At 42.0% G+C, this 23,638-nt stretch overlaps 2 protein-coding genes across 3 annotated transcripts in view; one reads left to right on the top strand and one right to left on the bottom strand.

The window, feature by feature from the left end:
- dop1a (DOP1 leucine zipper like protein A) overlaps positions 1 to 18,981 on the bottom strand; it is a 28,293-nt gene extending 9,312 nt beyond the window's left edge. The window contains exons 1-19 of the mRNA XM_042423927.1: positions 18,621 to 18,981; positions 16,061 to 16,256; positions 14,645 to 14,826; positions 14,377 to 14,547; positions 12,914 to 13,103; positions 12,674 to 12,772; positions 12,165 to 12,264; positions 10,903 to 11,012; positions 9,973 to 10,087; positions 9,713 to 9,833; positions 9,362 to 9,481; positions 8,387 to 8,504; positions 5,946 to 6,191; positions 3,719 to 4,250; positions 3,266 to 3,549; positions 3,028 to 3,180; positions 2,842 to 2,942; positions 2,390 to 2,655; positions 59 to 2,183 (exon numbers count right to left, since the gene is read on the bottom strand). Coding sequence (XP_042279861.1) covers positions 59 to 2,183; positions 2,390 to 2,655; positions 2,842 to 2,942; positions 3,028 to 3,180; positions 3,266 to 3,549; positions 3,719 to 4,250; positions 5,946 to 6,191; positions 8,387 to 8,504; positions 9,362 to 9,481; positions 9,713 to 9,833; positions 9,973 to 10,087; positions 10,903 to 11,012; positions 12,165 to 12,264; positions 12,674 to 12,772; positions 12,914 to 13,103; positions 14,377 to 14,547; positions 14,645 to 14,826; positions 16,061 to 16,198 — 5,171 coding nt within the window. The 5' untranslated portion in view covers positions 16,199 to 16,256; positions 18,621 to 18,981. The remainder of the gene's footprint in view (positions 1 to 58; positions 2,184 to 2,389; positions 2,656 to 2,841; positions 2,943 to 3,027; positions 3,181 to 3,265; positions 3,550 to 3,718; positions 4,251 to 5,945; positions 6,192 to 8,386; positions 8,505 to 9,361; positions 9,482 to 9,712; positions 9,834 to 9,972; positions 10,088 to 10,902; positions 11,013 to 12,164; positions 12,265 to 12,673; positions 12,773 to 12,913; positions 13,104 to 14,376; positions 14,548 to 14,644; positions 14,827 to 16,060; positions 16,257 to 18,620) is intronic.
- A 1,044-nt stretch (positions 18,982 to 20,025) lies between these two features.
- The window catches only part of ube3d (ubiquitin protein ligase E3D), a 32,412-nt gene continuing 28,799 nt past the window's right edge, over positions 20,026 to 23,638 (top strand). Inside the window, exons 1-2 of one of the 2 annotated variants that reach the window (XM_042424863.1) lie at positions 20,026 to 20,106; positions 20,201 to 20,285. In XM_042424863.1, coding sequence (XP_042280797.1) covers positions 20,209 to 20,285 — 77 coding nt within the window. In that variant the 5' untranslated portion in view covers positions 20,026 to 20,106; positions 20,201 to 20,208. Of the gene's footprint in view, positions 20,286 to 23,638 lie in introns of both variants that reach the window. The other variant, XM_042424862.1, reaches the window with a different exon arrangement.

The following is a 23,638-nucleotide window of genomic DNA, read 5'->3' as shown; positions in this document are numbered from 1 at the left end:
AATGTGGGTTATCATAATGATATGGCCAATCAGTAGCATCCATGTAAGATGTTAATACCTGGTATCAGTTATCCCGGTCTCATAGAGATACTGCTGGAGAAGGTTGTCCAGGTTCCTGCACAGCTGCAGAGTGACTGAGGCCACCACCCTCCTCAGCACTCTCCCCATGTAGGGCAGGGTGGCTGTGATGAGTCCGATCCACTGTGGGTGCATCTTACATGCATGGTGTTGATGCAGTGCCCTGATCACTGCACACAGGAACATACCCTGCGCTGTGATAGGCTGTCCGTGGAGGTATTGCAGTGATGTCATTGGCTGCTGAGGGTTGACATGCTCCACTTCTCCACCCAGGATCTCGAACCCTGCGCCAGTGCCGCCTCCTGTCCCACCACCTCCTGCTCCTCCTCCCGCAGGTCCTCCTTCTCCTCCTTCTTCAGCTGGAACCAGGACTTTATGTTCAAGTACGACTAAGCTCTGTAGGAGTCTTAGCAACTGGGACTGGACCGCGCTACAACTGTCTATCTGGTCCTCTGACAGGTTGATAACGCTGTCCTCTGATAGACCTTCCTCCACTGTGGCCACGTTGACCCCTGCCACCCGCTGCTCGTGCCATTTCTGGGCGCTGAATATGGAGGAGAGCAGGCAATGGAGAACCACCTTCTGAACTTTGCACTTAAACAAGACATCGCTGATGAAACTAGCAAAGCCCTTCGCTGAGCCGCCAGTGACTTTGCCTAGCTCGCTGAAGAGGAGAGTTAAGACCTCCACACTGGTCAGCTGCATGGCACGGTTCCCTGCCAAGTCCTGAGGGCCTGCCGCCACGTGGGCAGAGTAATAGCTTCGTAGGAAGTAGAGACAGAGTGAAATGATGATTTCCAGGTACATGGCGCTGCGGAATGTGTGGGAGTGGGAGTCCTGGGGGATGGGGCAGTAGAAGTCTTTGCCCATGACAGAGATCCTGTGACGGGCTAGGAGGTTTTGGAGCAATGAGAGCTGTGGAGTGTAGGTGTTGTTGATGCTGGTAGTGGAGATAGCACTTACAAACCCTGAGGGAGCGGATCTTAGCATGGCTGCGATGGCTGACAGGGCGTGGAGGGCCCGGGAGGAGTCGTACAGCTGGAGGTAGAGCAGGACATGCTGGTAGAGAGGATGGATGTTAAAACGAGGTGGGGCAGAAGAGGATCTGCGTCCTGTGACACTGACACCCCCGACAGTCCCGCTAGAACCCCCACTGGGTGAACCAGTGTCACTTTCAATCTCTGATACCTCCCCTTCCCCACAGCTGTACCAGTTCTCTAGATCCAGGCTGTCCCCGAAGAAAATACTGGGTGGCTGCAGTTTTTCAGATTGGTTTGCTGCCTTTCTCTGCCTCTCTTCCTCTTTTCTCTTAGACTTCTTGGTCTTGGGCTTGGCCCCTGGAGATTTGTCCGCCAGCTTCTCCATGATCTTGCCTTTAAGGCTGAGTTGGGTGCTGCTATGGCTACGTTTGCGGGCCTGAGGGTCATCCACCCGCAGGCTGTGGTCTGGGGTGGCTGGGTCCGAGCTGTCTGGCAACGTGACAATGGAGGGTGATGAACTATGACGGGTGATGCCCTCTCTGTGCTGATCCTCTGCCGATATATCAGCTGGTGTGCCAGAGAGGAACTCCAGCGTGCCTTCAGCCAACATCTCCGGCAAAGTCTGGTGATTGGAGCTGTGAGGAGGGCCACAGTCAAGACGGGGACCAGTGGAAATATCTGAGGAAGTGCTTTCTGTGTCTGTCTGAGGCCAGTTTTCAGATGGGACTTCAAGAGACCCCTCATCTACTAAACTTAGAACCCTTTCTATCAGCTCTTTTACAACAGAGGACACAGCCTCCTCTATAGAGTCCTCAAACTGGTCATCTGAAGAACCGTTCTGTTGGTCGGAGCCATTGACTGTGTTGTTGATACCTTCCGGCTCCTCAAAGCTGCCGTTTTCTACTGTAGATGAATGAGAACCACTAGATTCAGAGCTCTGGTGCTCCCCCTGTTGGTCAGCAGGCTGATATTCACCAGCTATGTGTAAGTTCTCACTGCTCAGGCTCAGTAAGGACAGGCTGTCACTCAGTGGGTTGACAGTAAGACAGAACGGTTCCATATCACCCATTGCAAGACCGCGGAGCTCCTCTTGTGCAACCCTCTGTGCTTGGATCTGACTGAAGTCTAATGAAAAGAATAAAAAAGAGGAAAGAATGACAAGAAAAGATATTTTTACAAGGACAAAAAAATGCCTCAAGATGTTCTTGTCATAAAGAGCTAATGTAAAAACACATTGGATGTGCTAAAGCACCCACTCACTATTAGCAACCCCCCCCCCCCCCCCCCCCTCCCCCAAAAAAAAAAAAACTGAGTTAACAGTCATTACATACTCTCTGAGAAGCCAGAGTCCCTGGTGTAGATGGGTTCTGATGGTTCCTGGTCAGGTGGGTCAGGAAAGACCTGGGCCCAGTGACGCTGGGCCTGTACCCTCTGAATGGAAACTCTGTGGGTCTTAGGGTGAAGCAGAAGGAGGAGGAGAGGCTCTAGGACCCGAGCGATGTCATGTCTCTGAAGGACCTGATTCAGCCAAGCCCGACCAACGGCACTGTTACATGGATCCCAATAACTCAGACTGTCTAGCATGATGAAGAGAGATCTGGAGGGCAAAGTAAAAAGTGGAGAGGGGAGAGTGATGTGGATAACAGAAGGATTAAGGAAAAATGAAAAGTACAGGGAATCACAAGACAGCAACTTGTAACACCTTTCTGCAAAAGGCCACTCTACTAATGGTAGACACCTAGAAATAAACAGATCACCATTTATGTGACAGATCCAGACCTACCTGTCAAACGTGCGATTAAAAGGAGAAGACTTGGTGATGTTCAAATCTCGCGTCAAATGCCACAGCACAGAGAACTTCACGTGGGCCTCCAGCCGAATTCTCTGAAAGAAAAGGGGCTTCAGCATGGACTTTATGGAGACGTGTTTGTCTGTGTGTTTGAGTATGTGTGTGTGTGCTGCTGTTCACCTTGTCCCTGTGCATGAGTTGCTGACTGATGACGTCCTCGCAGATGCTGGAGGAAGGCACCAGGTTGTGGAGCTGGTAGAAGAGCTCCACGCTGCGCTGATGGTGCTGAGGTGTTCCTTCACTCAGCTGGTCCCACAGGATCAGAGCCACACTCTGGGCAAAAGATTGCAGATTGAACAAGGTCAAGACCATTAAAAAATTATATAGTTCCTCTTTTAATCTGCCACAGGATCTCTACCTTGAAGAAGTCTGTCTTGTCAGCGATGTACTTTAAGATTCCCTGAGTGAGTGGGGGCCTGATGACGACAGCCACTCGACCTTGGCTGGGGCTCATGGGCTGGGTGGACTCGGAGTTGCCACCAGATGCCACACTCTCAGCAGTCACCATGGCAACGGACTGGGTGAGTCCCACTAGGTCCATGAGTAGGGAAATGGCCACACCTTGCAGACAGAAGTCACTGGCCAGGCAGCAAGCGTCCATCAGCGTCTGTAGCCACACTGGCAGACGGACCTGCTCACTGTCTGTATAGATGAAAGAGGGATATGTTTAAATATAGTGCATCTTTATCTCCAAACTCCAAACACTCACACACTTTCTGATACTGCTCCAACAATAGTATATTTATTGTAAAACTGGCCAAAAAACAGACACTTCCCTCATTCATCATCACAGACTCTTTTTGGTACTTACCAAACTGTTCTTGTGCAGGTGAGGCCTTCAGGTTACCCTCTGCAATGTACACTGGAAAACTAGAGCATTCTAGGAAAAGCTGGCAGGCAGCAGTGAAGGCAGCAATACGCTCTCTCTGGACTAACCCAGATCCTGAGCATGATTCTGTCTGCTCCATATGCTCACTGTGTTGTGATCCCCCTGAAACCAGGGTCCCCGACTGCATGACCTCCCTTCTTTCACCCTCAACTTTGTTCGCCTGTCCAGGGATAATATACAAGGTGATGAGGCGGGAGAGAAACTGCTGGAAATGCTCCAGGCAGCATTGCATGACTGGTTTGTCCAGAGGCTTGGTCTGAGTTGGGCCTGAGGAGCGGCGGCCTGTTTTGAGCGCTGGGTGTGGATGAGGTGTTCGCTCTGTCTCATCGGGGCCATCCCCTTGGTACTGGACGAAGTCTGTGAAGCCACTTTCAGAGGAGCGACTGCTGGGAGGATTTTCCCCATCCTCGAACACCTCCCCACTGCCAGGTACCTCCAGAGTAGCAGGGAGAGCCTGCAGGAAGAGAGAGGAAGATAGGCGTTCAGGAGAAGTTCAGCAAAACGTGGAGAAGACGTGTAGCAAGCCATGAACAAAGAAAACTCCAAGTGCAGATTATTTACATTACCAGATAACATTTGTGACCATGATACTGTACTTTACATGGATTCTTCTTTTGCCAATCATATATTGAATGTGACATTAGCTAATTGTCTTCATATTTGCAAAGGAAAATCAGAATAAACTAACTACAGCATATATAATATAAATGAGATTATACACATATGCTTACAGAGTATGTGCTTTTTATCATCATGAAATGTTGTATGTTACAATATTAAGATAAAGATATTTAGATACAAGTCTTTACATAGCGAGGCTGTACACAGCTGTCGGGTCTAACCTGAGGGACTTGTTTAGATTGAACTGTACACCAGACTTGCATCCTGCTACAGACAGACTGACAGAGCTACAAGTTCTTACAATTCTTTGTCATAGTCAGCCTTTGGGAGCCTGAGGGCTTTTGATTGGGGCATCATGCATGTTCTGGAGGCTGGACTCAGATGGCACGTTAGATAGCACATTCTCTATATGCCCCTCAGGGTGGGGGATGGGGACATTATAGCGTTCAGTGGATGTATGTGGGATGTTTTCCACTCTGATAGAGACGGCTCACCCAGGAGGTGCCACAGGCTAGTCTGTTCCTCTTCTTCCTTAGAGAGAAAAGGCGAGCCGGGCTCAGCTGTTGGTTAACCATCTTCTGTCTTTCTATTTGTTCCTGCCCCTAATGGGCCTAGCTCAATCCATCCAGCCCATATCCATCTCTGGGCATGGAACGGACCGACTGAACTTAATTATGCCTCACTGAGCTCCCAAACACTTAACCAACCAGGTCGCTGGACAGGAACCAGGAGGACCAGGACAGCCAATGAAGCATTTGTTCTGAACAAGCCTTCAAATGGCTTGTGTCGAGGGAGCGTGGGATGGCAGGGCCAGTTGTGGGACCACACAGCCAACTGTAGCTTGGGGCAGGAGACTGGCAGTAGGCAACAAGAGCCGGAGGGGGCCCTGTTCAGGGACCATCAGAGCTTGAACTGATCGCTTTTTGGGCAGTAACTTGTAAGGGAAGTGGGTCAAGTGGGTCAAACTGGGATTTGCCCTGACTGAGGCAACAACAGGCCCTATGCTTTTATCAAAAGACTGTTAAAGGATCAGAGTCTAAAACAGAATTATCAGCTGGCAATGATGTTTTTTTTAAGTTAGAGGTTGGCATAGCAGTGCCAGTTTTGGTACTTGTGAACAATTTTCATTTCCCACTGACCACAAAAAGGGAACAAATACTCATCCCTGTGTCTTTGTATCCATACCGAACAACACACATCCAAAAGGGGATAAAGGGAGCCATACAGTACAGCTGTCCAGTGATTATCAGTTAAAGACTGAAGTTGAAATGGAAAGCTCCCAGTGTGCATGTGTGGAAATGTAAAAGTTAATACATTCGTCGATTGTGTATGAGATCAGGCTCAACATTTTGAATAATTATGGAGTGGTCTGACTGTCAAAGATACTATTCAACAACTGTGCATTATGAGATCGCACTCTGAAAGTGGCAGGAATAACTAATTATCTAAATATCTAATTAACTTCTTTGCATGAAGGAAAAACACTAACATTTAATTCTTATGGAACATCTATAACCCTTTTACTCACCCGTTTGTCTTCTTTTTCTCTGGTCTTATCCCTTGCTGAGTTGGAGAGGCCCTGAGCCTGGGGGCCAGAGGGCAGGGCCAGAGGGGACACCAGCGGGGGCTGCACTTTGCTGAGGATCTTGGAACAAAGACGGAGGCAGTGAGTGAGCTCCCCGAGACCCAGGGCCTGCAGGTGACCGGTCAGAGCCGCCACCATGCGCAACAGCAGCTGAGGAAGATGCTCTGTCTGGATCTCTATGTACGTCTCCTGGAAAAGTTGGAAAAACACAGAGGTGAGGTGAGGAATTTCAAGTGCAGTTACTGGCTATGTGGAAGGAGGTAAACCTGATATAAAGTCATTAAGGCTGTTAAGTTCATTAGGCTACTGCTGGTCTTCAAAATGTATGTAATATATTTTGCTTGATTAAATGTTATTAAACAAGAATTATCTTTTTATCACTTCCCTCTGGTTGTCTTCACTTCTATCTTCACCATATCAACCAATGCATGAATATCAAAATTATTTGTTATTTATTTTTTCAATATTCATTAATCAACGTTTTTTTCTGGTTCAAACAAAGAATTTTCATGTACATATTTTAATGCAGTTGCAGAAGGTTTTCCACTATACAAGTAACCTGGAAGTGGTCAAACTTAAATATACTGAATTACCTGCTATTACAAGTTTCAGTCTAAAAATATGAAAACGTTTTCCTTAAAAAGCATAAGAAAGTAACATTACTTACTTTAACATTAACATTACTTTGTTAAATACACTATCCAAAGGCATTTCTCCCATCCATTTTTTTCATGTTGGATCTTTATTTAATTTAAAATATATATATTTTATCCTTTTCTGCCTTGAAGAAAAAAAGCTCTGCAGACTTAGATCCAACGCAAGCATTTATTGATGCCTTCATCATTAAATACATTGGACTTAAGGAGCTAAGAATGCAGCACCTTCTTTTCTCCATATTTTAGTATTTTGACTCAACAAGCAATACACACTTTTATGAAAGAAAAATGAGCAAAAGACACAATAACAAAGTTATAAAATAAGCATTAAATCATGGAGTGAATAAAAACATATTTCTTACAAATATGTGAGCACTGCAATAGCATATAACTGCATGCATGCTTAACAGACTGCACAGACACACTGGGCGGAGATTTCATTTTCACAAGATCCACACCAAACAGCCATGGTGATGTTGTCATCACATGTTATAATCCCACTTCTTCTTCAGGATCATTTTTTTGGCATTATAATGTGACAGTCAGTCAATCATTCTGAAATGATCACTCAAAGCAGGACAGGAACAAAGATGGCCTGAGGGATGTTGGCAGGACGTTGCAGAAATGTTATCGTAGCCTCAGTGAAGCAGGGTGAGGTGAAAAAGCAGGAAAGAGCAGTACTTTACCTGGCAGATTACCCTCATGCTTCTAGTAGGCTTCAAGGAGAAAGAGCAGATAGTTTGAACAGACAGGAGCAAGCAGAGCACAGGCCACACTACACTTTGTTTGCAGAGACACACACACGCACACTTTCACTCTCTTGCTAACAAACTCACAGAACACAAGGTTTTCTCTCTTTTTCAACACACACAAACAAGCATTTAAACAGGGTAATAAAAGACTGAGGGATTTCCAAACTATTCAGATTGGAAATACAGTACAGATAAGCATATTTCTAAAGGGATGCAAAGAAATATTCGGCAGGGAAACTCAACACACAGGCGTTTTAGAACCTGTGTGAGAACTGCATACATATACACACATACATAGAGAGAGGAGGAAAACACACACACCCTAATAGTGGCAGTGACATCCCATGACTGGACCAAGAAATGGAGTTGGATAACAAATCTGACAACATGGAGGCCAAATTGTGAATGATGGAAACTTGGAAGGTTCTTGTAGGGAACAAATTAGATCAACAAAGGAGGTGTGTGAGCCAAGAAGGACAGAGAAAGAGATGACGAGCCCGAGCATTGACGGGAACTGCGCAGGGAGGAGGAAGAGCGGAGAAGAGACAGAATGTGAGAGAGATACAAAAACAAAGAGGAAAATGATCCATGAAGGGAAATGGAAACACGAAAAAACTAAACAACACAGAGACAAAATGACAGAATTGAAAAATTGAGCTATAAAGTCAAAGACAGACAAAGAAATACAGAAAAGATTAAAAAAAAAAGAAAAGTATAGTGAGGTATAACTTAATCGTAAATGAAAGCCACAGTGGAATGAAATTAAAGATAGTGGACAAAAAGAGAAAAGGGAGACAGACACACAGGAAGAAAGCAAGCCGGCAAGAGAGAAACACAGACAGACATAAAGAAAAAGACAAATAAATGAAGAAAGACAGACAGCAAGAAACGGAATGAAAGAAAGAGACAAATAAAGAAAGACAGACAAACACACAAAGAAAAAGAAAGAATGAGAAAGAAAGAAAAAGATTCTCACCAAGGAAACAATATCCAGCAGGAAATCAACCAGCTGACAGAATTCCACCAATGAGAGGTCTGTAGGATCTAAGCTCCCAGCATGCCGCGGTGCACGTGTGCTGACGTTCAGAGCCCTCCTGCAACAAAGGCATATTTTAAAATCATTTTTTTCATTTCTTGTTATTTACTGAGTTAATTTAGGCGTGTTAGTGGCAATGTCAGTCTGCCTGTTGGTTGGCTGGTGCAACAGACTGCAGTATCTTGACAACTACTGGATGGATTGCCATGATATTTCATTTTTTACAGACATTCATGGTCCCCAGAAGATGAATCCTACAGACTTTGGCGATCCCCTGACTTTATCTCTACTGCCACCATGATGTTGACTTTTTGTTTTTTTTATTTATATGGTTCAACAACTATTGGATGGATTGCTGTGAAATTTAGTATAGGCGTTCATGATCCCCAAAGGATGAACTGTAAAAGCTTGTTTGTTCAATACTTTGCCTTATGACCAAATACTTGCAAAACTAATGGCATTTCCATCAGCTTTACTTTGCATTTAGGTGCTAATTAGCAAACCGAGGTGGTAAACATTATACCTTTTTTAATTACTTTCTGTCAGGTATGGTTCTTGATGTGATCCATCTTATTTGGTGTCAACAGCAGAGTGGTGGTGTGGGTGTAATGGTGTGAGGAAAGGTATCCTGGCACACATCAGGCCCCTTAGTGGCACTTGAGCATTGTTACCACTGAGTACTGAAACAGAGTGGCAGACCAGTGGCATCCCTTCTACTCTTAATGAAAAGAAAACATCCAGCAGGATAACCCATCATTATCTCAAGATGGCACCAAAACCATGACAGTGGCTTTAGTTTTCCCAAGATTTCACTGGTATTTAGGCCATCGGTCATACACAGGGTAGTGTTCCTGATAGCAGCTAGGTGTGCCTCATAAAGTGGCCACTTGAATATATTTGTTTTAACATACAAACCTGCAGCACTCCTCAAACCAGCGAGCGATGTAGTCCCACATGTAGTACGGCTCAAAGGAGTTAAACAGGAGATTGGCGGTTTTAATCAGTTCTGCTGTTTTCTTGTTCTCTCGTAGTTTACTAAGAACGATTCAGAAGGGAGAAATTAACATCATGATATCCATGGTTACCCCAGAGTAATATAGAGGCCATGTCAGACCATAATAGTATGTAACTATACATAAAGAATTAATAATTTAAGTAGATAAACAACAGCAACATTGAATTATCACTGAACTCTGTCTTACACACATCCCGTTGTTCTACCTAATGTCTACAGGGTACAAAAAGAAGGCGGTGGACTGGACTGACCTGCTGAGGTGTGTGTGGTCCTTGCTGAATGGACTCTGGTTTTGGAGGTCCAACTCTGTTCGGCACTGTGTGTGTAGAGTACGAAACACCTCAATCAGAACATCCTCTAGGATTGCTGGACCTGGAGAGAGACACATACAGACGCTAGGGATGATATACACAGTGGATAAATTCAGGCTGCTTGTGTGACATGAATCGTTATATACATATTTACAACACTAATTAGATTGTTGGTGTCTACATATTAATAAGCCGGTTACCAAGCTCTGGTTTGTCCAGCAGACTGATGAGGATGCGAAACGGCTTGAGGTCATGCATGAGAATGCTCTCCTCTTCCCCGCCTCGGGCCTTGCCCTGCAAGATCCCCACCATTGCCTGAAAACACACATACACAAAACACACACATACGCACACAGAGACACAGACACACAAACCCATTTGTAAACTCCAGAGCCAGTTTTGACACGGCTGAGGTCACATCCATTTGCTTTTGATTTTTTTTTTTTTTTTAATTTTGCTTCCTATAATATTTGGCAGAAGCAATCTCATATTTGCATTGAGTCCCCCCCCCTCATCATTCTCTCTTTTCTGTGTGTTTCACGCTTCGTCTGCCACATAATGGGCTGAAGCCTAGAACAGACGGTCCCTGTAGTACCAACCTTCTCCCAATGGAGGGAGCTCCAATAACTATCTCAGAGCAGATGGCAGAAAAGCAAATAAAAACAAAAATACTTCCTCCTGGTTGCTCTCTGTGCTCCCCTGTTCCAACCCCTGGTGTACCAGAGCATATCAGATGCCAGGAAGGTCAGGGTTGTTTTGAGCATGACAAGACAGATTACACTAGTGTGTGTGTGTAAAAGTCTTTGAGAGGACTGTGAGCTTCAAAGCATACCCTGCTGGGAATAGGAGCAGAAGGGAGCAGGACATATATGCAAACACCAAGAGAATGTGGGAGGTGTGGAAGAGAAAAATTAAAGGGGACAGATTAATTGTCTGGCAGACAAAAGAGGGCCAGATCTGCCACATTTCAGGCGATCCCCCAGCACACACACACCCCACACACACTGTATACATACCCAATCTGCAGAGACATCTGATTTGGGGATTTTTTTGGAGGCTTATGTTAGACATAAGAAACCATCTATTCATTGACAAACTGTATTTGTATTAGCTTTAAATGCACAGCTCACCTGGACCAGCATGTCTTTAGAGAAGGTGTTGAAGTAGTGGCTAGCGTGCTCCTCCGGGTTGCTCTGCCGAGTGCTGCGTGGGCCTATCATCACCCCATTATTGTCAAAGCCTTCAAAAACAAACATATGCAGTTATAATTGAATGAATTCCTAGATGTACATCTAGTACATTAATGCACAAAGCAAGAAGCAAAACACTTATCCAGAGTGGGGCAAATGGAGTTTTAATCCTTACTGACATAATTTATCAGTATGATTGAGCATTGCTGATAAATATGCCATCTTGTTGCATTGATTCCGTTTGTAAACTCCTAATGAGTGCTGCCAGAAATCCATTAGATTTAAGCCTTGGGACAGAAAGAGCTTTTTGGCTCAACTAGATTCAACCTTATAAAATCAGTTCTGATTGAAAAATAAATACACTGGGCCAAACAGCTAGAGTTGGCCGTCCTAACCCTGTTGACACTATTAGATGCTATAATGTTTGTCTCCCAGCCATTGGCGGAGAAATCACCCTTTCCCGACCCTGACTGGCCCAGAATCTGGCATTAGAATCGTGTTGTGTGGTTTAACTTAAGACTTCGACCTTCACTCTTGTCCTTTCAGGAGATCCAGGAATTTTAGATATTCAAACGTGGTGAACAAGTTGCTTTAGATAAGAGTATAAGCTTGACACATCCTTCGTCATGCAGACACTTACCAGCATGTTCATCCGCAGTGAGTTGTAAGCAAGAGAAAATGAAGTAAGACAATGACCACAGCAGATTACAGTATTGGACTCTACTGTATGTTTCACAGAACAGAAAAAAATGGGAAAAATGCAGCACTAAAGCAACAAAGCACACATATACCTACACACGTGTACACACATCAGAAAACAGAACAAATATGTGTTTGTATATCAGGGTTCCCACAGTGGTCAATGTAGAATGTATATAACTCTGGTATACATAACTCAGGGTAGTTTCATGGCCTATAAATATTAATGCTTTTCCCTGTTGAATTATACAAGCATTGTGAACAGTTAAGTTAATAAATGTGTGAATCTACTGCGGTGGGAAAACACTTTTGGGCATATTCTGGTGGAGTAACCAATTTCTAAAGATTATCTGATATTCTTGGAGTTTCCCACATACATTTTTTCTTACTTTCTCCTGTAGGGAAAGTATCTCTATAAATTCTACAATATTCCAGAAATTACATGATGAGCGGGAACCCTGATATCTGAGTGTCAGTACTGTGTCTCTGTGTGTATTTCGCACCCAGCAGCCAGGCGTAGAGTCTGCGGTTGAGGGACATGTCTCTTCTCAAAACCACATGCAAAGCTGCTGACAGGATCCGGATCATGTCAGGGCGAGTCGCCTGAACACAACAAAACAGATCAGAACATGTGTGACTGTCTTTCTATCCTTCTCGTACACACACACACACACACACACACACACACGCACATTATTATGGGGGGAGGACTGCAGACGTCAGACAGAAGCTGCGTCCCGGCCCTGACAGGTCCAGAAATGTTTTGAGGTGAAGGATTTAATAAGCAGCCAGCATTAGTCACCACCGTGGCTGGCATGTGCAAATGCCCAAAAAAAAAAGACACACACACACACTCACATATCTTAAACAAAACAACAATGGCAGTACTAACTGATATATCACCATCTGGCGGTTAGATATTTTAGGCTGCTCTTAACTGTAAGACAGACACACACACATCATTAGTTCCAAGACAGGCCTGGAGTTTCATAGACACATCAGCTTTCCTTACCTGGCTCATGTGGAAGGGGAAGCAGAAAAGGATCAGGTCCAGAGTGCTCCTCTGGACCAACACACTTGAGTCCTGGACTGAGGTACTGACTGCCTCCACCTTGTGAGAAAAGAAACACACTGTTATTCATGTACAGCACACAAAACTAAATACAGAACTTTATATAACATTACACTGATTGCTGTTTAATGAATCAAAATCAAAGACAAAGGCTACTTGTACTGATTGTCTGTCTCGTACCATGAGCTCGATGTCACTGCCCATGACATAGAGCTGGTCCTCCATAGAGAGCTTGCGGTTGAGGTGCAGCAGGACGAAGGACACCCCAGGTAGACGCACAGCAGGGCTGGTCAGGATGCTGCCCCACAAGGCACTGTAGAAAGCCGACTGCTCCACTGCTGCAGCCACCTTCTCCAACAGGGTGTTGGTTCTGTGGAAAAGAAAAAAACAGAGACAGGACAGAGTGAATATGTTTATTAGGTAAACACCAGCATTTACCACCTATCACACTCACAATGCAGTGATGCACTCCACAAAACAAAGCTGGTATTCACAAGAGAAAATAATTGTTTAAAGCTGCAATACGCTTCTTTCCATACTGTTGGCAGGCTGACTGCCCTGCGCTAGTGGAGGCAGTCAGTACATTTTCATGTTGGTTGTGTTGGAGTATTGCATGTTTGAAATCAAATTACATGATCACAGTATTTACTGAATTGCAGTAGTAATTGCATTAGTGATAGTTTTTATAATTTTAGCAGATGGTTTTATTGCTCCATCATAGTCTCAAGGGTGTTTCTGAGGGGTTTTCTGTAATGTGACATCACTAAACTGCCCACAGCAAACTAATGTACCTGGACAGTCAGAAAAAGATACCAAAGGTACCAAACAGAAAGAGAGAAAGAGAGAGAGAGAGAGAGAGAGAGAGAGAGAGAGAGAGAGAGAGAGAGAGAGATTTACCACTTCTAGTAATTGAGAAGGATTTCTTTTATTTTTCTTTATTATTTTTAACTATTTCAGAAATCAAACACAGAAACACGTCATAACATGACATAAGTAAAATTAACTCAAAGGAAGAATGTGAAGTACTGCATATCCGATATATAAGTACTAAAACTATAATATCTGCTGTTTGAATTTAAATTAAAAAAAATACAACAGTATATATGTTGACCCTGACAAATAGGTCTATTTCACAGCAAACAAGTAATAGCACAAGTGTAATTAATAACATTCCTGTGCTTTTCCTGCTAAAACAACTTGAAAGGCCATGAAAAAGCCCAATGATGCAGTCCTCCTCTAGGCCATTCGTGCCAGCATGGCTTAACCTGTGACTGCAGCGCCCTCTAGAGCATTTGAGTGTGACTGTGTCAACATTAATTTCTCACTGAGCTATCATTCCCAAACTAGATGACCAAATAATCATCTGAATAAATGAAATGAATGAAAAATATGCTCAGAGTTTCCAGAACAGCCTGGTTAGTAACCCTTGCATACTAGACCAAAGATGTTTTAGGCTGTCTGATATCGTGCTGTGGTGAAACATCAATTTTACAATGACTCATATCTCATGTATCATTCATACAATCTGCAAACATTTCCTTTCCATATTAAACAAAAAGCTTTCTCCTAATGGCCAGTTCTAATCTAATACTCATATGTGCACATCATCATTTTTCCAAGTGCTTTCTTCTCCATCTTCTTACCTGTCATAGTACTCTGAGCCCTCCTCCAGACCAGGCAGAACCCCAGTCAAGAGGCCTTGTAGGCCTGGTTTCAGGGTCTTCCCCAGGGGCAGGTAGTACGTCTCATAGAGCCCCAGCAGCACAGGCTTCACAGACATGGCGGCATTGGAGAGTAAAGGGAAGAGCCCGGAGCTGCAGTGATGAAGAAGATATGGTTCATTATAAGATCTGACACCAGCAGAAAACTATGTGCCTTGACTGGAAACTGTAAGTGGTAGCACAGTATCACCTGTATAGAAAGAGGTCTTTGGCCAGCCGCTTGGGTCCAATTATCTTGAAGATGATCTCATAGGTCTCCAAGGCCTTGCGGTGGACTCCGCTGGGCAGGGCAGGGTGGAGGCATTGGGCCAGCCGTTTGCCTATTGTCAGCTTCTTAGGAACCACCTGGTATTTTGCATTGTTCTGCAAAACCTGAAACAGGATGCAAAAAAATGAGGCATGCAGAGAGAACAGTGTGACAGCCATTCACACAAGATTAGATGTAATGTGTTTCCAGATATGGAAAAGATATACGTAGATATATGTAGTATTACTAAAAATACTTGTGTTTTTATGGTTTCAGCTCTTTTTGCATATGTGTAGTAGTTTGATGTTATTGTGCTATATTATTAAGCATAGACTTTATTTTTGAAGGTTAGCATTTCTGGTGTTATGTTTTCTATGCTCCTCAAGTGTTGTTGTTTTTATGGGAGTAAATATGGTTTCATGTAAAGATCTGACACTTTTATATAAAGGGAAATGTTCTGGATTATAGCAGAAAATATAGAAATTGTCTTACAGTATTGTACAAACTGTACTTGTTGCACAGCTGTGAGTCTTACTTTCTGTTTTCCTTATGAGGGTATGCTTTGCTCTGTTTACTTTTGGTGTTTTTGTTGTATATGTGTAACTTACTTAAAACAAGTGTGATTTCAATGTTTTGACATGTTTACCTTTTAGAGCTGCAATTTGATTTATTTTCATGGGTAAATGTGCTAATTGGGGGAGAAATTTGTGGAGGCATGTGTGTAGCAGGGCTGTGTGTACTGATGAGACCATGTTTGCTGGCGTAGGGCTTTTAGTGACTTTGCTCACGATATCACACAGGTGCAGAGAGCATTTATACAAGGAAAATCCTCTTCATGTTTTGTTTCTTTACAACTACAGGTATGATGTGGGCTTATGCTATTTTTTTATTTTTCTGAAAGAAAGTATTTTAACCTTTTTATTTATTTATGTAATTTCCATTTAATGAATTGTTTTGTAATGCTAGTGTGCATTATATGCTCTCTTTTCATGGACTTTCCCACGAGAAAGTGCAGAGAGCATTTATGGAAGAGAGACCCTGGGAATGTTTTATTTATTTCTTTCAACTACAGTTGTAAATGTTTGGCAATAAATTTCTCAAAGACAGTCCCAAGAGCTGTGGTCCACAGAACAACACAGTCAGACCCACATGAGCAGTCATGAGAACGTTACATCTTTATGTTACAACTCATGCAATTAGGGTGACCAGCTACACTAGTTATTTTGAAACCAATGACAATTGATAATCTAGTTGTTTGGGAACATATACACCTCTGTGTTGTATGTATGCGTCTTTGCGTACTCTACAACTTGTAATCTCGTGCAGTGTAAGCCAAGCTGTGGCCTGTCTGATCATTACCTTGTTGAGTTTGCCCAGGGCAGAGATGAGGTCAGCCCACTCACTGGAGTACTCAAAGTTCTTGAGGGCTTTGTCCACTGCTGCAACATAGTTCCTGTACTTGGAGTCACTGAGCAGCTCCACTTCCTCTGCATTCATTCTCCTGGGTGGTTCTTATGCTAATGTCAAACACCAGGCATGCATACGGACATCACACCTGCAACAAAGAGAAATGAAAAGATAAGACAAGACATGAAGGACTTTTTGACCGTGAAGCAAAAAGCCTGAGCCTATTAGTCGGTGAGCAGCATGTCATCCAATATCTGCCAGGGAGTAACTGGAGCCATTGTAATAGACTGAGTCATATAAATCAGGAGGAGCAAAGTCTGACATGAACAGCCATTACTAACTTTGGTTTATGTGGTTGAGAGTGAAGCAAGATGACTGATGTGCTGAATCATAGAATGACCAACAGAATAAAACAATCTGCAAAGTTTGGAAAGAAGAGCAGAAGTCATCAACTTTCCCCACAATGCTGCTGCTGTCACTTCTACAATCTTTCAGGAAAACATTAATTTTATGCCTTTCCAGGCAAAAGGTTTCTGTGGCTGATGAACAGGAGAAGAATGAGTCTGGACTACACATATCATCCAGGCTGACAAGCTTCCACAGAAATATAAATACTGTTCAACTATCCTTCTCCTTTATAGGAGTTTGAAATGTAGTCTAACTTGCTAGCACATGTACACACACCTAATACAATGTGTCTTATCACCTTAAATGAGTCAGGACAGCGCTGAGCAAAGCTATTAATATTCATAATTTATTACCACACAATGACAGTAATTGTACATGTAATGTGGGACTTTTTCATATGACAGATTATAATATACAGTTCATATTTCTCCCAAGGTGATTTCTGAAGTATTGAAGAATTCCAGTTGAAAAGTTTCAGTTTCAGTGTGACTTTGCATTAACACACAGTCCACTATGAAGAATGTCAACCAGAAAACTCAGCATGTGATTCCCAATATCTAGACAGATTTATATGGGCCTGGCTGATTTATTGGTCAAGCTCTAATGCCAATATGCGAAGGCCATCTTCTGGTTGACATGTCATTTATTTTCCTCACACAGCCATTTGAAGTGGAACAACTTATTAACAAATCATTTCAACACAAATCTTAGCTGTATAACTGCTTGCTGAAGCTCACAATTATTTCAGTGGAAGTAGAGGATACCAGGCCAACCAAATGGATTATACGGATATCTGATATAGGAGGGGCTCAATCAGATTTAGAAAAGGTAATTGACATTTTAGAAGTAAGCTTTACCCACTACACAAGAGAATAGACCTTTTCATGGATTGGTCATAGCAGAAGTCCAGGTGGAACTAATATAAACGATGACTCAGTTCCAATTCAAGTGTCAGGACACCATCAGTGCAAGCCATAGTGCACACTGCAGCCATTATTAATTAATGTTATTAATCACACCTGAGCTTCTCCTGCTGTGACATGGCCAAATGACCACAGTGAAAAAGGTCCACAGCACAGTCTGAATGAGTCTGAAATGTTTTAAAGAGCATTTGAGAGGAAGTCTAGATACTTATTCAGTAATACAAAGTGACTTCGGTTGAAATTTCAGGGAAAAGTGAAGTTATGCATCAGCTGGCAGTTTTGCTCTCACAAACTTGAGTTAAAGGATAGGCTCACAATTTTTCAAGTTTGTCTTAAAACAACAGTCAGTTTCAATGTAAGTGATGGAGGCCAAAATCCAGTGTGTCCACACAGTCATCTTGTGCAAAAAATTTATTTAAAAGTTGATCTGAAGCTAATATGAGGCTTCAGCAGTCTGAGTTAGTCATATCAAGTGAATATCTGCCATATTTAGTCTTCTTAGCATCAAATTCCCTCTTTGTGTTTCCTTGGACAGTGTTTCCCTGTTGAGCTGCAGTGGAAGTATTGTAACAAAAAGAGACTTTGGCACTAAAAAGACTGTAACATTGAAAGATATCTACTTGATTGACTCATTTGGACAGCTGAAACTTCCTATTAGCTTAAAATAAACATTTAAATACATTTTTGCACAGAAGGAGGACTGTAGATGTTGGCCCCCATCACTTACACTGTAAGTACATCATGAAGGGATCTTTTACTAGCCAGTATAAACAGGGGAAATGATTACAGCAAGAAAAACCTATTTCATTTGGGCTCCTGACTGTTGTTTTAAGACAGACTTGAAAAACTGTGAATTCGTCCTGCAAGGCTGTAAAGTGTCAACAACAACAACGTATCAATTAACAGTGGACAGGTACACACACCTGTCGTCCAGCCATTGCTTACATATAGTAACGCTCTATTGTGGAAAATAAATACACACATATATAACTAAAATATTGCGCCTTTAGCTACGGGATATTCACGAAATATTAATATTGGTAAACGCGTTACAACCATTATTGTTGTGTGGGAGAGCTAACAGCTATCTTGTCACCAGCTACGTGAGGTAACATTGTGTACAGCTAACCTACACAGCGCTTTAATAACATCAATAATTCAAGCTGGTATAAAAAGCTTACCGTTATAGGTTACTGGCCAGCAACTGTCATTCAATCATGAGGCCCGGTCCGACGAGTAGAAACGGCTGACAACGTCAATAATATGACTAACTTAGCAGGCTAGCTCAGGTTGGCAGCAGGTTGTTTAAATGATGGAGATGCAGGCCCGGTGTCTTCCGCTCACACAAGACACGTCTCTTTACAGGCTTTGGTAGCAGACAATGGGCGATTATATTCTACATATTCTTGTTTTTCTTCATATTTGCCTCGCTGCGTGTAAACAAACAGCTCATCAGTAGCTTCCAGTGGCAGAAATACAAAGCGAGAAAGACGACTGACAGCTCCCAGACTGCACTGCAGATTAGCTGTACGTCCAACTGCTCTTCCGCCTCTCCGGTCTGTGACGTCACCCATACTTACCGGAAACCGTGTGGTCTGTCTTCAACATAAAAGCCGAGTGTTGTATGGAAAATCAAACTCTGCCTTTAGCAATTAAACCCTCCTTCATTATATTTAACTAAACTGACAATGAAAGGGTTATATTTTTAATAAATGTTATGGTTTTGTTAAATTTACTCAACTGTGCAGCTGTAACAAAAGCTACCACCCAGGTCTGAAGCCTTCTAAAGACATATAAAGTGCACCATCAAATACTTTTGGTCAAATGTAATAACAAAAAAACTATTGAATGAATAGTTTTAAGCCTACTCTTAAACATAGAGAGGGTGTCTGCCTCCTGGACCAAAACTAGAAGATGGTTCCACAGGAGAGGAGCCTGATAGCTGAAGGCTCTGCCTCCCATTCAACGTTTGGACTCTAGGAACTACAAGTAAGCCTGCATTCTGGGAATGCAGTGTTCTAGTGGGGTAACAGGGTACTATGAGCTCTTTCAGATATGATAGTGCGTGACCATTGAGGGTTTTGTAGGCTTACGAATTATACTAGTATCATAATGTGTATAGTTTATTTTTGCTTTTTATGTATGTTTTTTTTTTTTTTTTAATTCCAGTATTGCCTTGCTTGTTGACTGTGCTACTATATGTGCATCTGCAAATGGCTCCCCAGGGACAAATAAAGTATTTTGAATTTAAGTGAATTGAATTGAACTGAATAGAATTGAAGTGAAACTCTCTTGAGTGCACCTCTCATGTAAAAATCCAAAGCTTTATGACAAATTTTGCTTCATAATCACTCTCCCTGCCTGATAGCTGCCAGCACCTGAAGACAGTGTAGTAGATAAGTGTTTATAACAATATCCTAACTAAACCATAGATTGATGTTTACCCTCCGGAATGAAGTATATGAAAATGTATTTAATGGGGAAGTCAAGTGCGCACAGACTGGAACAGAAAACATTTTGAAGTCACTGTTCAATGTCAAAAAGGTTTTTATTTTATTTTGAAATGTTTGGCCGGAAGCTGTTCTCTCATACTTTCCTTGACACTGGCGGGAGTGTCACGTTGCTGCAGACAATCTACCAGCCCGTGGATTCCACTCAGTCAGATAGGTGTGCCTGTAATGTAGTGTGCCTGTATGTTGGCCTTTAACTGGTGTGTGATTATTTATCGTTCTTTTTAAATTTTCGGCTGACTGAATGGCAGGATTGGAGATGCCAGCCAACACACATGGAGTCGGAGTCTTCCTCGAGCTGAGAAAGAGGCTTCAGAGTGGACTCCTCATTGTCGGGTAAATACTTCAATACATAGCTAGTTAAACTGTACTGGTTTGATAACATTGTTCTGTTTCTCTGTAAGTTTACCGTGCAATTTAGGCTAAGAGCTAACTGTTTTAGCTAATTTAGCCCAGTACATATGAACTGATGCCATAGATTTACAGCATCGTGGAGATCAAAGATGTAATTTAATGGTGTATCTCTGTCGTTTCAATGATATAATCAAATTCCTAACGTCACATATAAGGTGAATCACTTATCTTTGTTATACTGACACCTTACACCGGTAAAAATACTGAAAATCTGCAGCAATACCAAAGATCGTTAGTATAGGAAGATGAGTCACTCGGAAGCGTAAACAAACTTGCTGTTGATGTACAGAATCTGATGAACGTTCACATCAGGTCATTTTTCACTTTTCACACACTCACATTTAAATTCTGAGGAGATATCCTAAAAATCTTTTCTACCCTACGACTATAAAAATATATCTCTAACTTACCTAGTAAAGTTTAAAACTGTGTCTATTCCTCTACACACCAAACAAAAAGGGCAAATGAAATCCTTCACCATCATTGTTTGGGTCAAGAAATCTCTCATGTCATTGTATATCATGTAATGTAAAAAATAAATAAATATATTCAAAAGGTGTGTGTATATATATATATATATATATATATATATATATATACATATATATATATATATATATATATACATATATATATATATATATATATATATATATATATATATATATATATATATATATACATATATATGTATAGTACATTGTACATCTTTGCTGTGCATATCCCTCCAGATGCCCACTCTAAGATAGCGTTAGTACAGCTGCATGACAAAATAAACAGGAGCCTGTCTGCACACCCAGATAGTGTTTTCATTGCAACAGGGGATTTTAACCATGCTGACCTCAAGACTGTTCTCCATAAATTCCATCGCAACGTAACCTGCGCAACTATAGGTAATAAAACATTAGGTCAGGTGTATACTAATGTTACTAAGTCCTACAAAGCAGATCCAGACCCCCATTTGGGCCTGTCAGACCACCTCTTGCTCTTTCTATACCCTCTCTACAAGCAAGAATTAAGACTAGGGCCCGACCAATACTGAATTTTTGGGGCTGATACCGCTTTTAGGGAGTAAAAAAAATTCCCATATCGATATATCAGCCCATAATCTTATATATACAGAATATATACATAAACACACATTTTTTGCAATAATCCCTCAAATGTGGTTATCAAACACTTGTGACAAAGATGTGTAATTGAGGCATGATGTTTTACAGTTTAACAGTAATCTTTATTGTATAAAATGACATCAGTGCACTGAAACAGTAAACTTCATTGGGAATTTAATAATTATAAATAAAGAAAACACATACAAAAAAAGAATTAAGAAAAAGGATCAAATATACATAAAATGCTGCCTATATAACTTTAGAAAAATATTGGCGCATATCGTGCTTCTGCTGAAATTTTCTGTAAACCGCCCTATAGAATGTGACCCCAGGTTATCACCTACAATTGCTATCACAGCACTCTGCAAAGTCTCACCATTGTCTAAAACAAAGTCAGATTCCTCAGTCTCCTTTAGATCATTAACTAGGGGAGAAAATACTTTGTTATGGCCAAAATGGTGTACATCCATATCCCTGCAAAGGATCACCAACTGCATGGGGTCTATAGCAGATCTATTGTGTGGCAGCATTTCATCTAATGTCATGTATACAGCCAGTAGTTTGTGCTTATTTTTGCCTGATCCAAGGAGGTTTGCAACCTCAAAAGCATCCTGATATAGGATGATCGAGACAGAGGAAGGTACATCCTGCAAGAGGGTGTTCTCTCTATAGTTTCTGCTATCGTGCACATCCTCAAACACATGTGGGCCTCCCAGAGGATGCATCTTTGTAGCGTTGTAGTCTTCCTGAACTGATGGGTGGCTCAGCAGTGCTTTTAGAGTGTCTTTAACTGGCACATACTGGCAGAAACGCTCATTCCCATTAGGATCAATACCAAGATAAACCTGAGTTGGCTCAACATAACTGAAATTCCTCTTGAAAAATGTCTTTCTAGTTTGATCTGATTGAAATACACCCTCATTGTACATCTTTAGTAAATTTTCTTTTAATAGCCCATCCACTATTTCATGGATTCTATCTCTGGGTATCCCAAGTTTTTCCAATTCTTGACTGACTGGAGTCAGTGCATGTGCCATCCCATTTGTATGTAGTTCTTGGAACTCTCCAATTAAAGCTGAGATTGTGGCGGCTAGCAAAAGCATCTTAGCTGGCATTCTAAGATAGAAGAGGGCTAAGCTTGTCATGAATACATCTTCATCTACTTTGCTTGAGGAATTCTCCCCAACCTCAGCAAATTCTGCATTGTCAGTGCCACCATCATTCCCATCAACAGGAATACTGGTATTATCACCTGACATACTACCTGCAGAGGCAACCTGCCCAACTGAATGCTTTCTGCTCACATGTGAGAGGAAAGAAAACCTCACCCTGAAATTCTTTTTGCAATTTTCAAAAGGGCATTGAGCCCTTGAGAAGCATCGAGTTTTCTTGCCATCTCTAATGTGCCATTTTAAATGTTCACATACACTGGAAAAGTTTGTGGAGGTGAAGGCAGATCCCTCAATATGGCAGGTCATGTCAATACATCTGTGAGACCTGTTGACAGCTGGTTTGGGCTTTGAGTGGTTGCGATACATGTGAACCTGAAGGGCAGTGGCAGTCCTAAAACTACAAGGACACCCAACAAGCCCATAAGAAAATCTAAAGTTGGTGAGATTCCTGTGTTCCTTGACATGCCTAATGAATGCAGTGACAGTCTCTGCAGAGTAACAGCATCGTTTGCAAGAGAAACCCATTTCTAAAGACAGAGATCCCTAACTTAAATTGATCTATTATCTAAATTTATCTGACCATCTAAAATTTAGGATATTCACAACTATTCTCAAAGACTTTGTAGATGGATGATAAGCTGTTTAAAATATTCTTTGGCCATCATAACTTTAACTCATAATACAGGGCTGTTTTACTCAAGCATTACCAACTTTAACCTTTTTACAGCCTCTAAGGAACATGTCTCAAGCTGTCACAAGCAATCAATCTCTCTATTTAAGCTCATCTTTAGCTGTCACATAACATGATGACATGATGACACCAAGTAAGTTCAGAGTGATAAGTATCCTAAATCCAATAAATCACTAACTAAACTGCAGTATCAGACACATTCAGTAACTAAATTTAAAGTAATGAAATTTTTCTTACAATACAATCCATAAAAACACCAAAAAGGTAAGGCCACTGGATTCTTAAATCTTGAGTGGAAGG

This window comes from Thunnus maccoyii, chromosome 10, assembly GCF_910596095.1.
Source record: "Thunnus maccoyii chromosome 10, fThuMac1.1, whole genome shotgun sequence".
Lineage (NCBI taxonomy): Eukaryota > Metazoa > Chordata > Actinopteri > Scombriformes > Scombridae > Thunnus > Thunnus maccoyii.
This window is presented reverse-complemented; position numbering and strand designations above follow the sequence as displayed.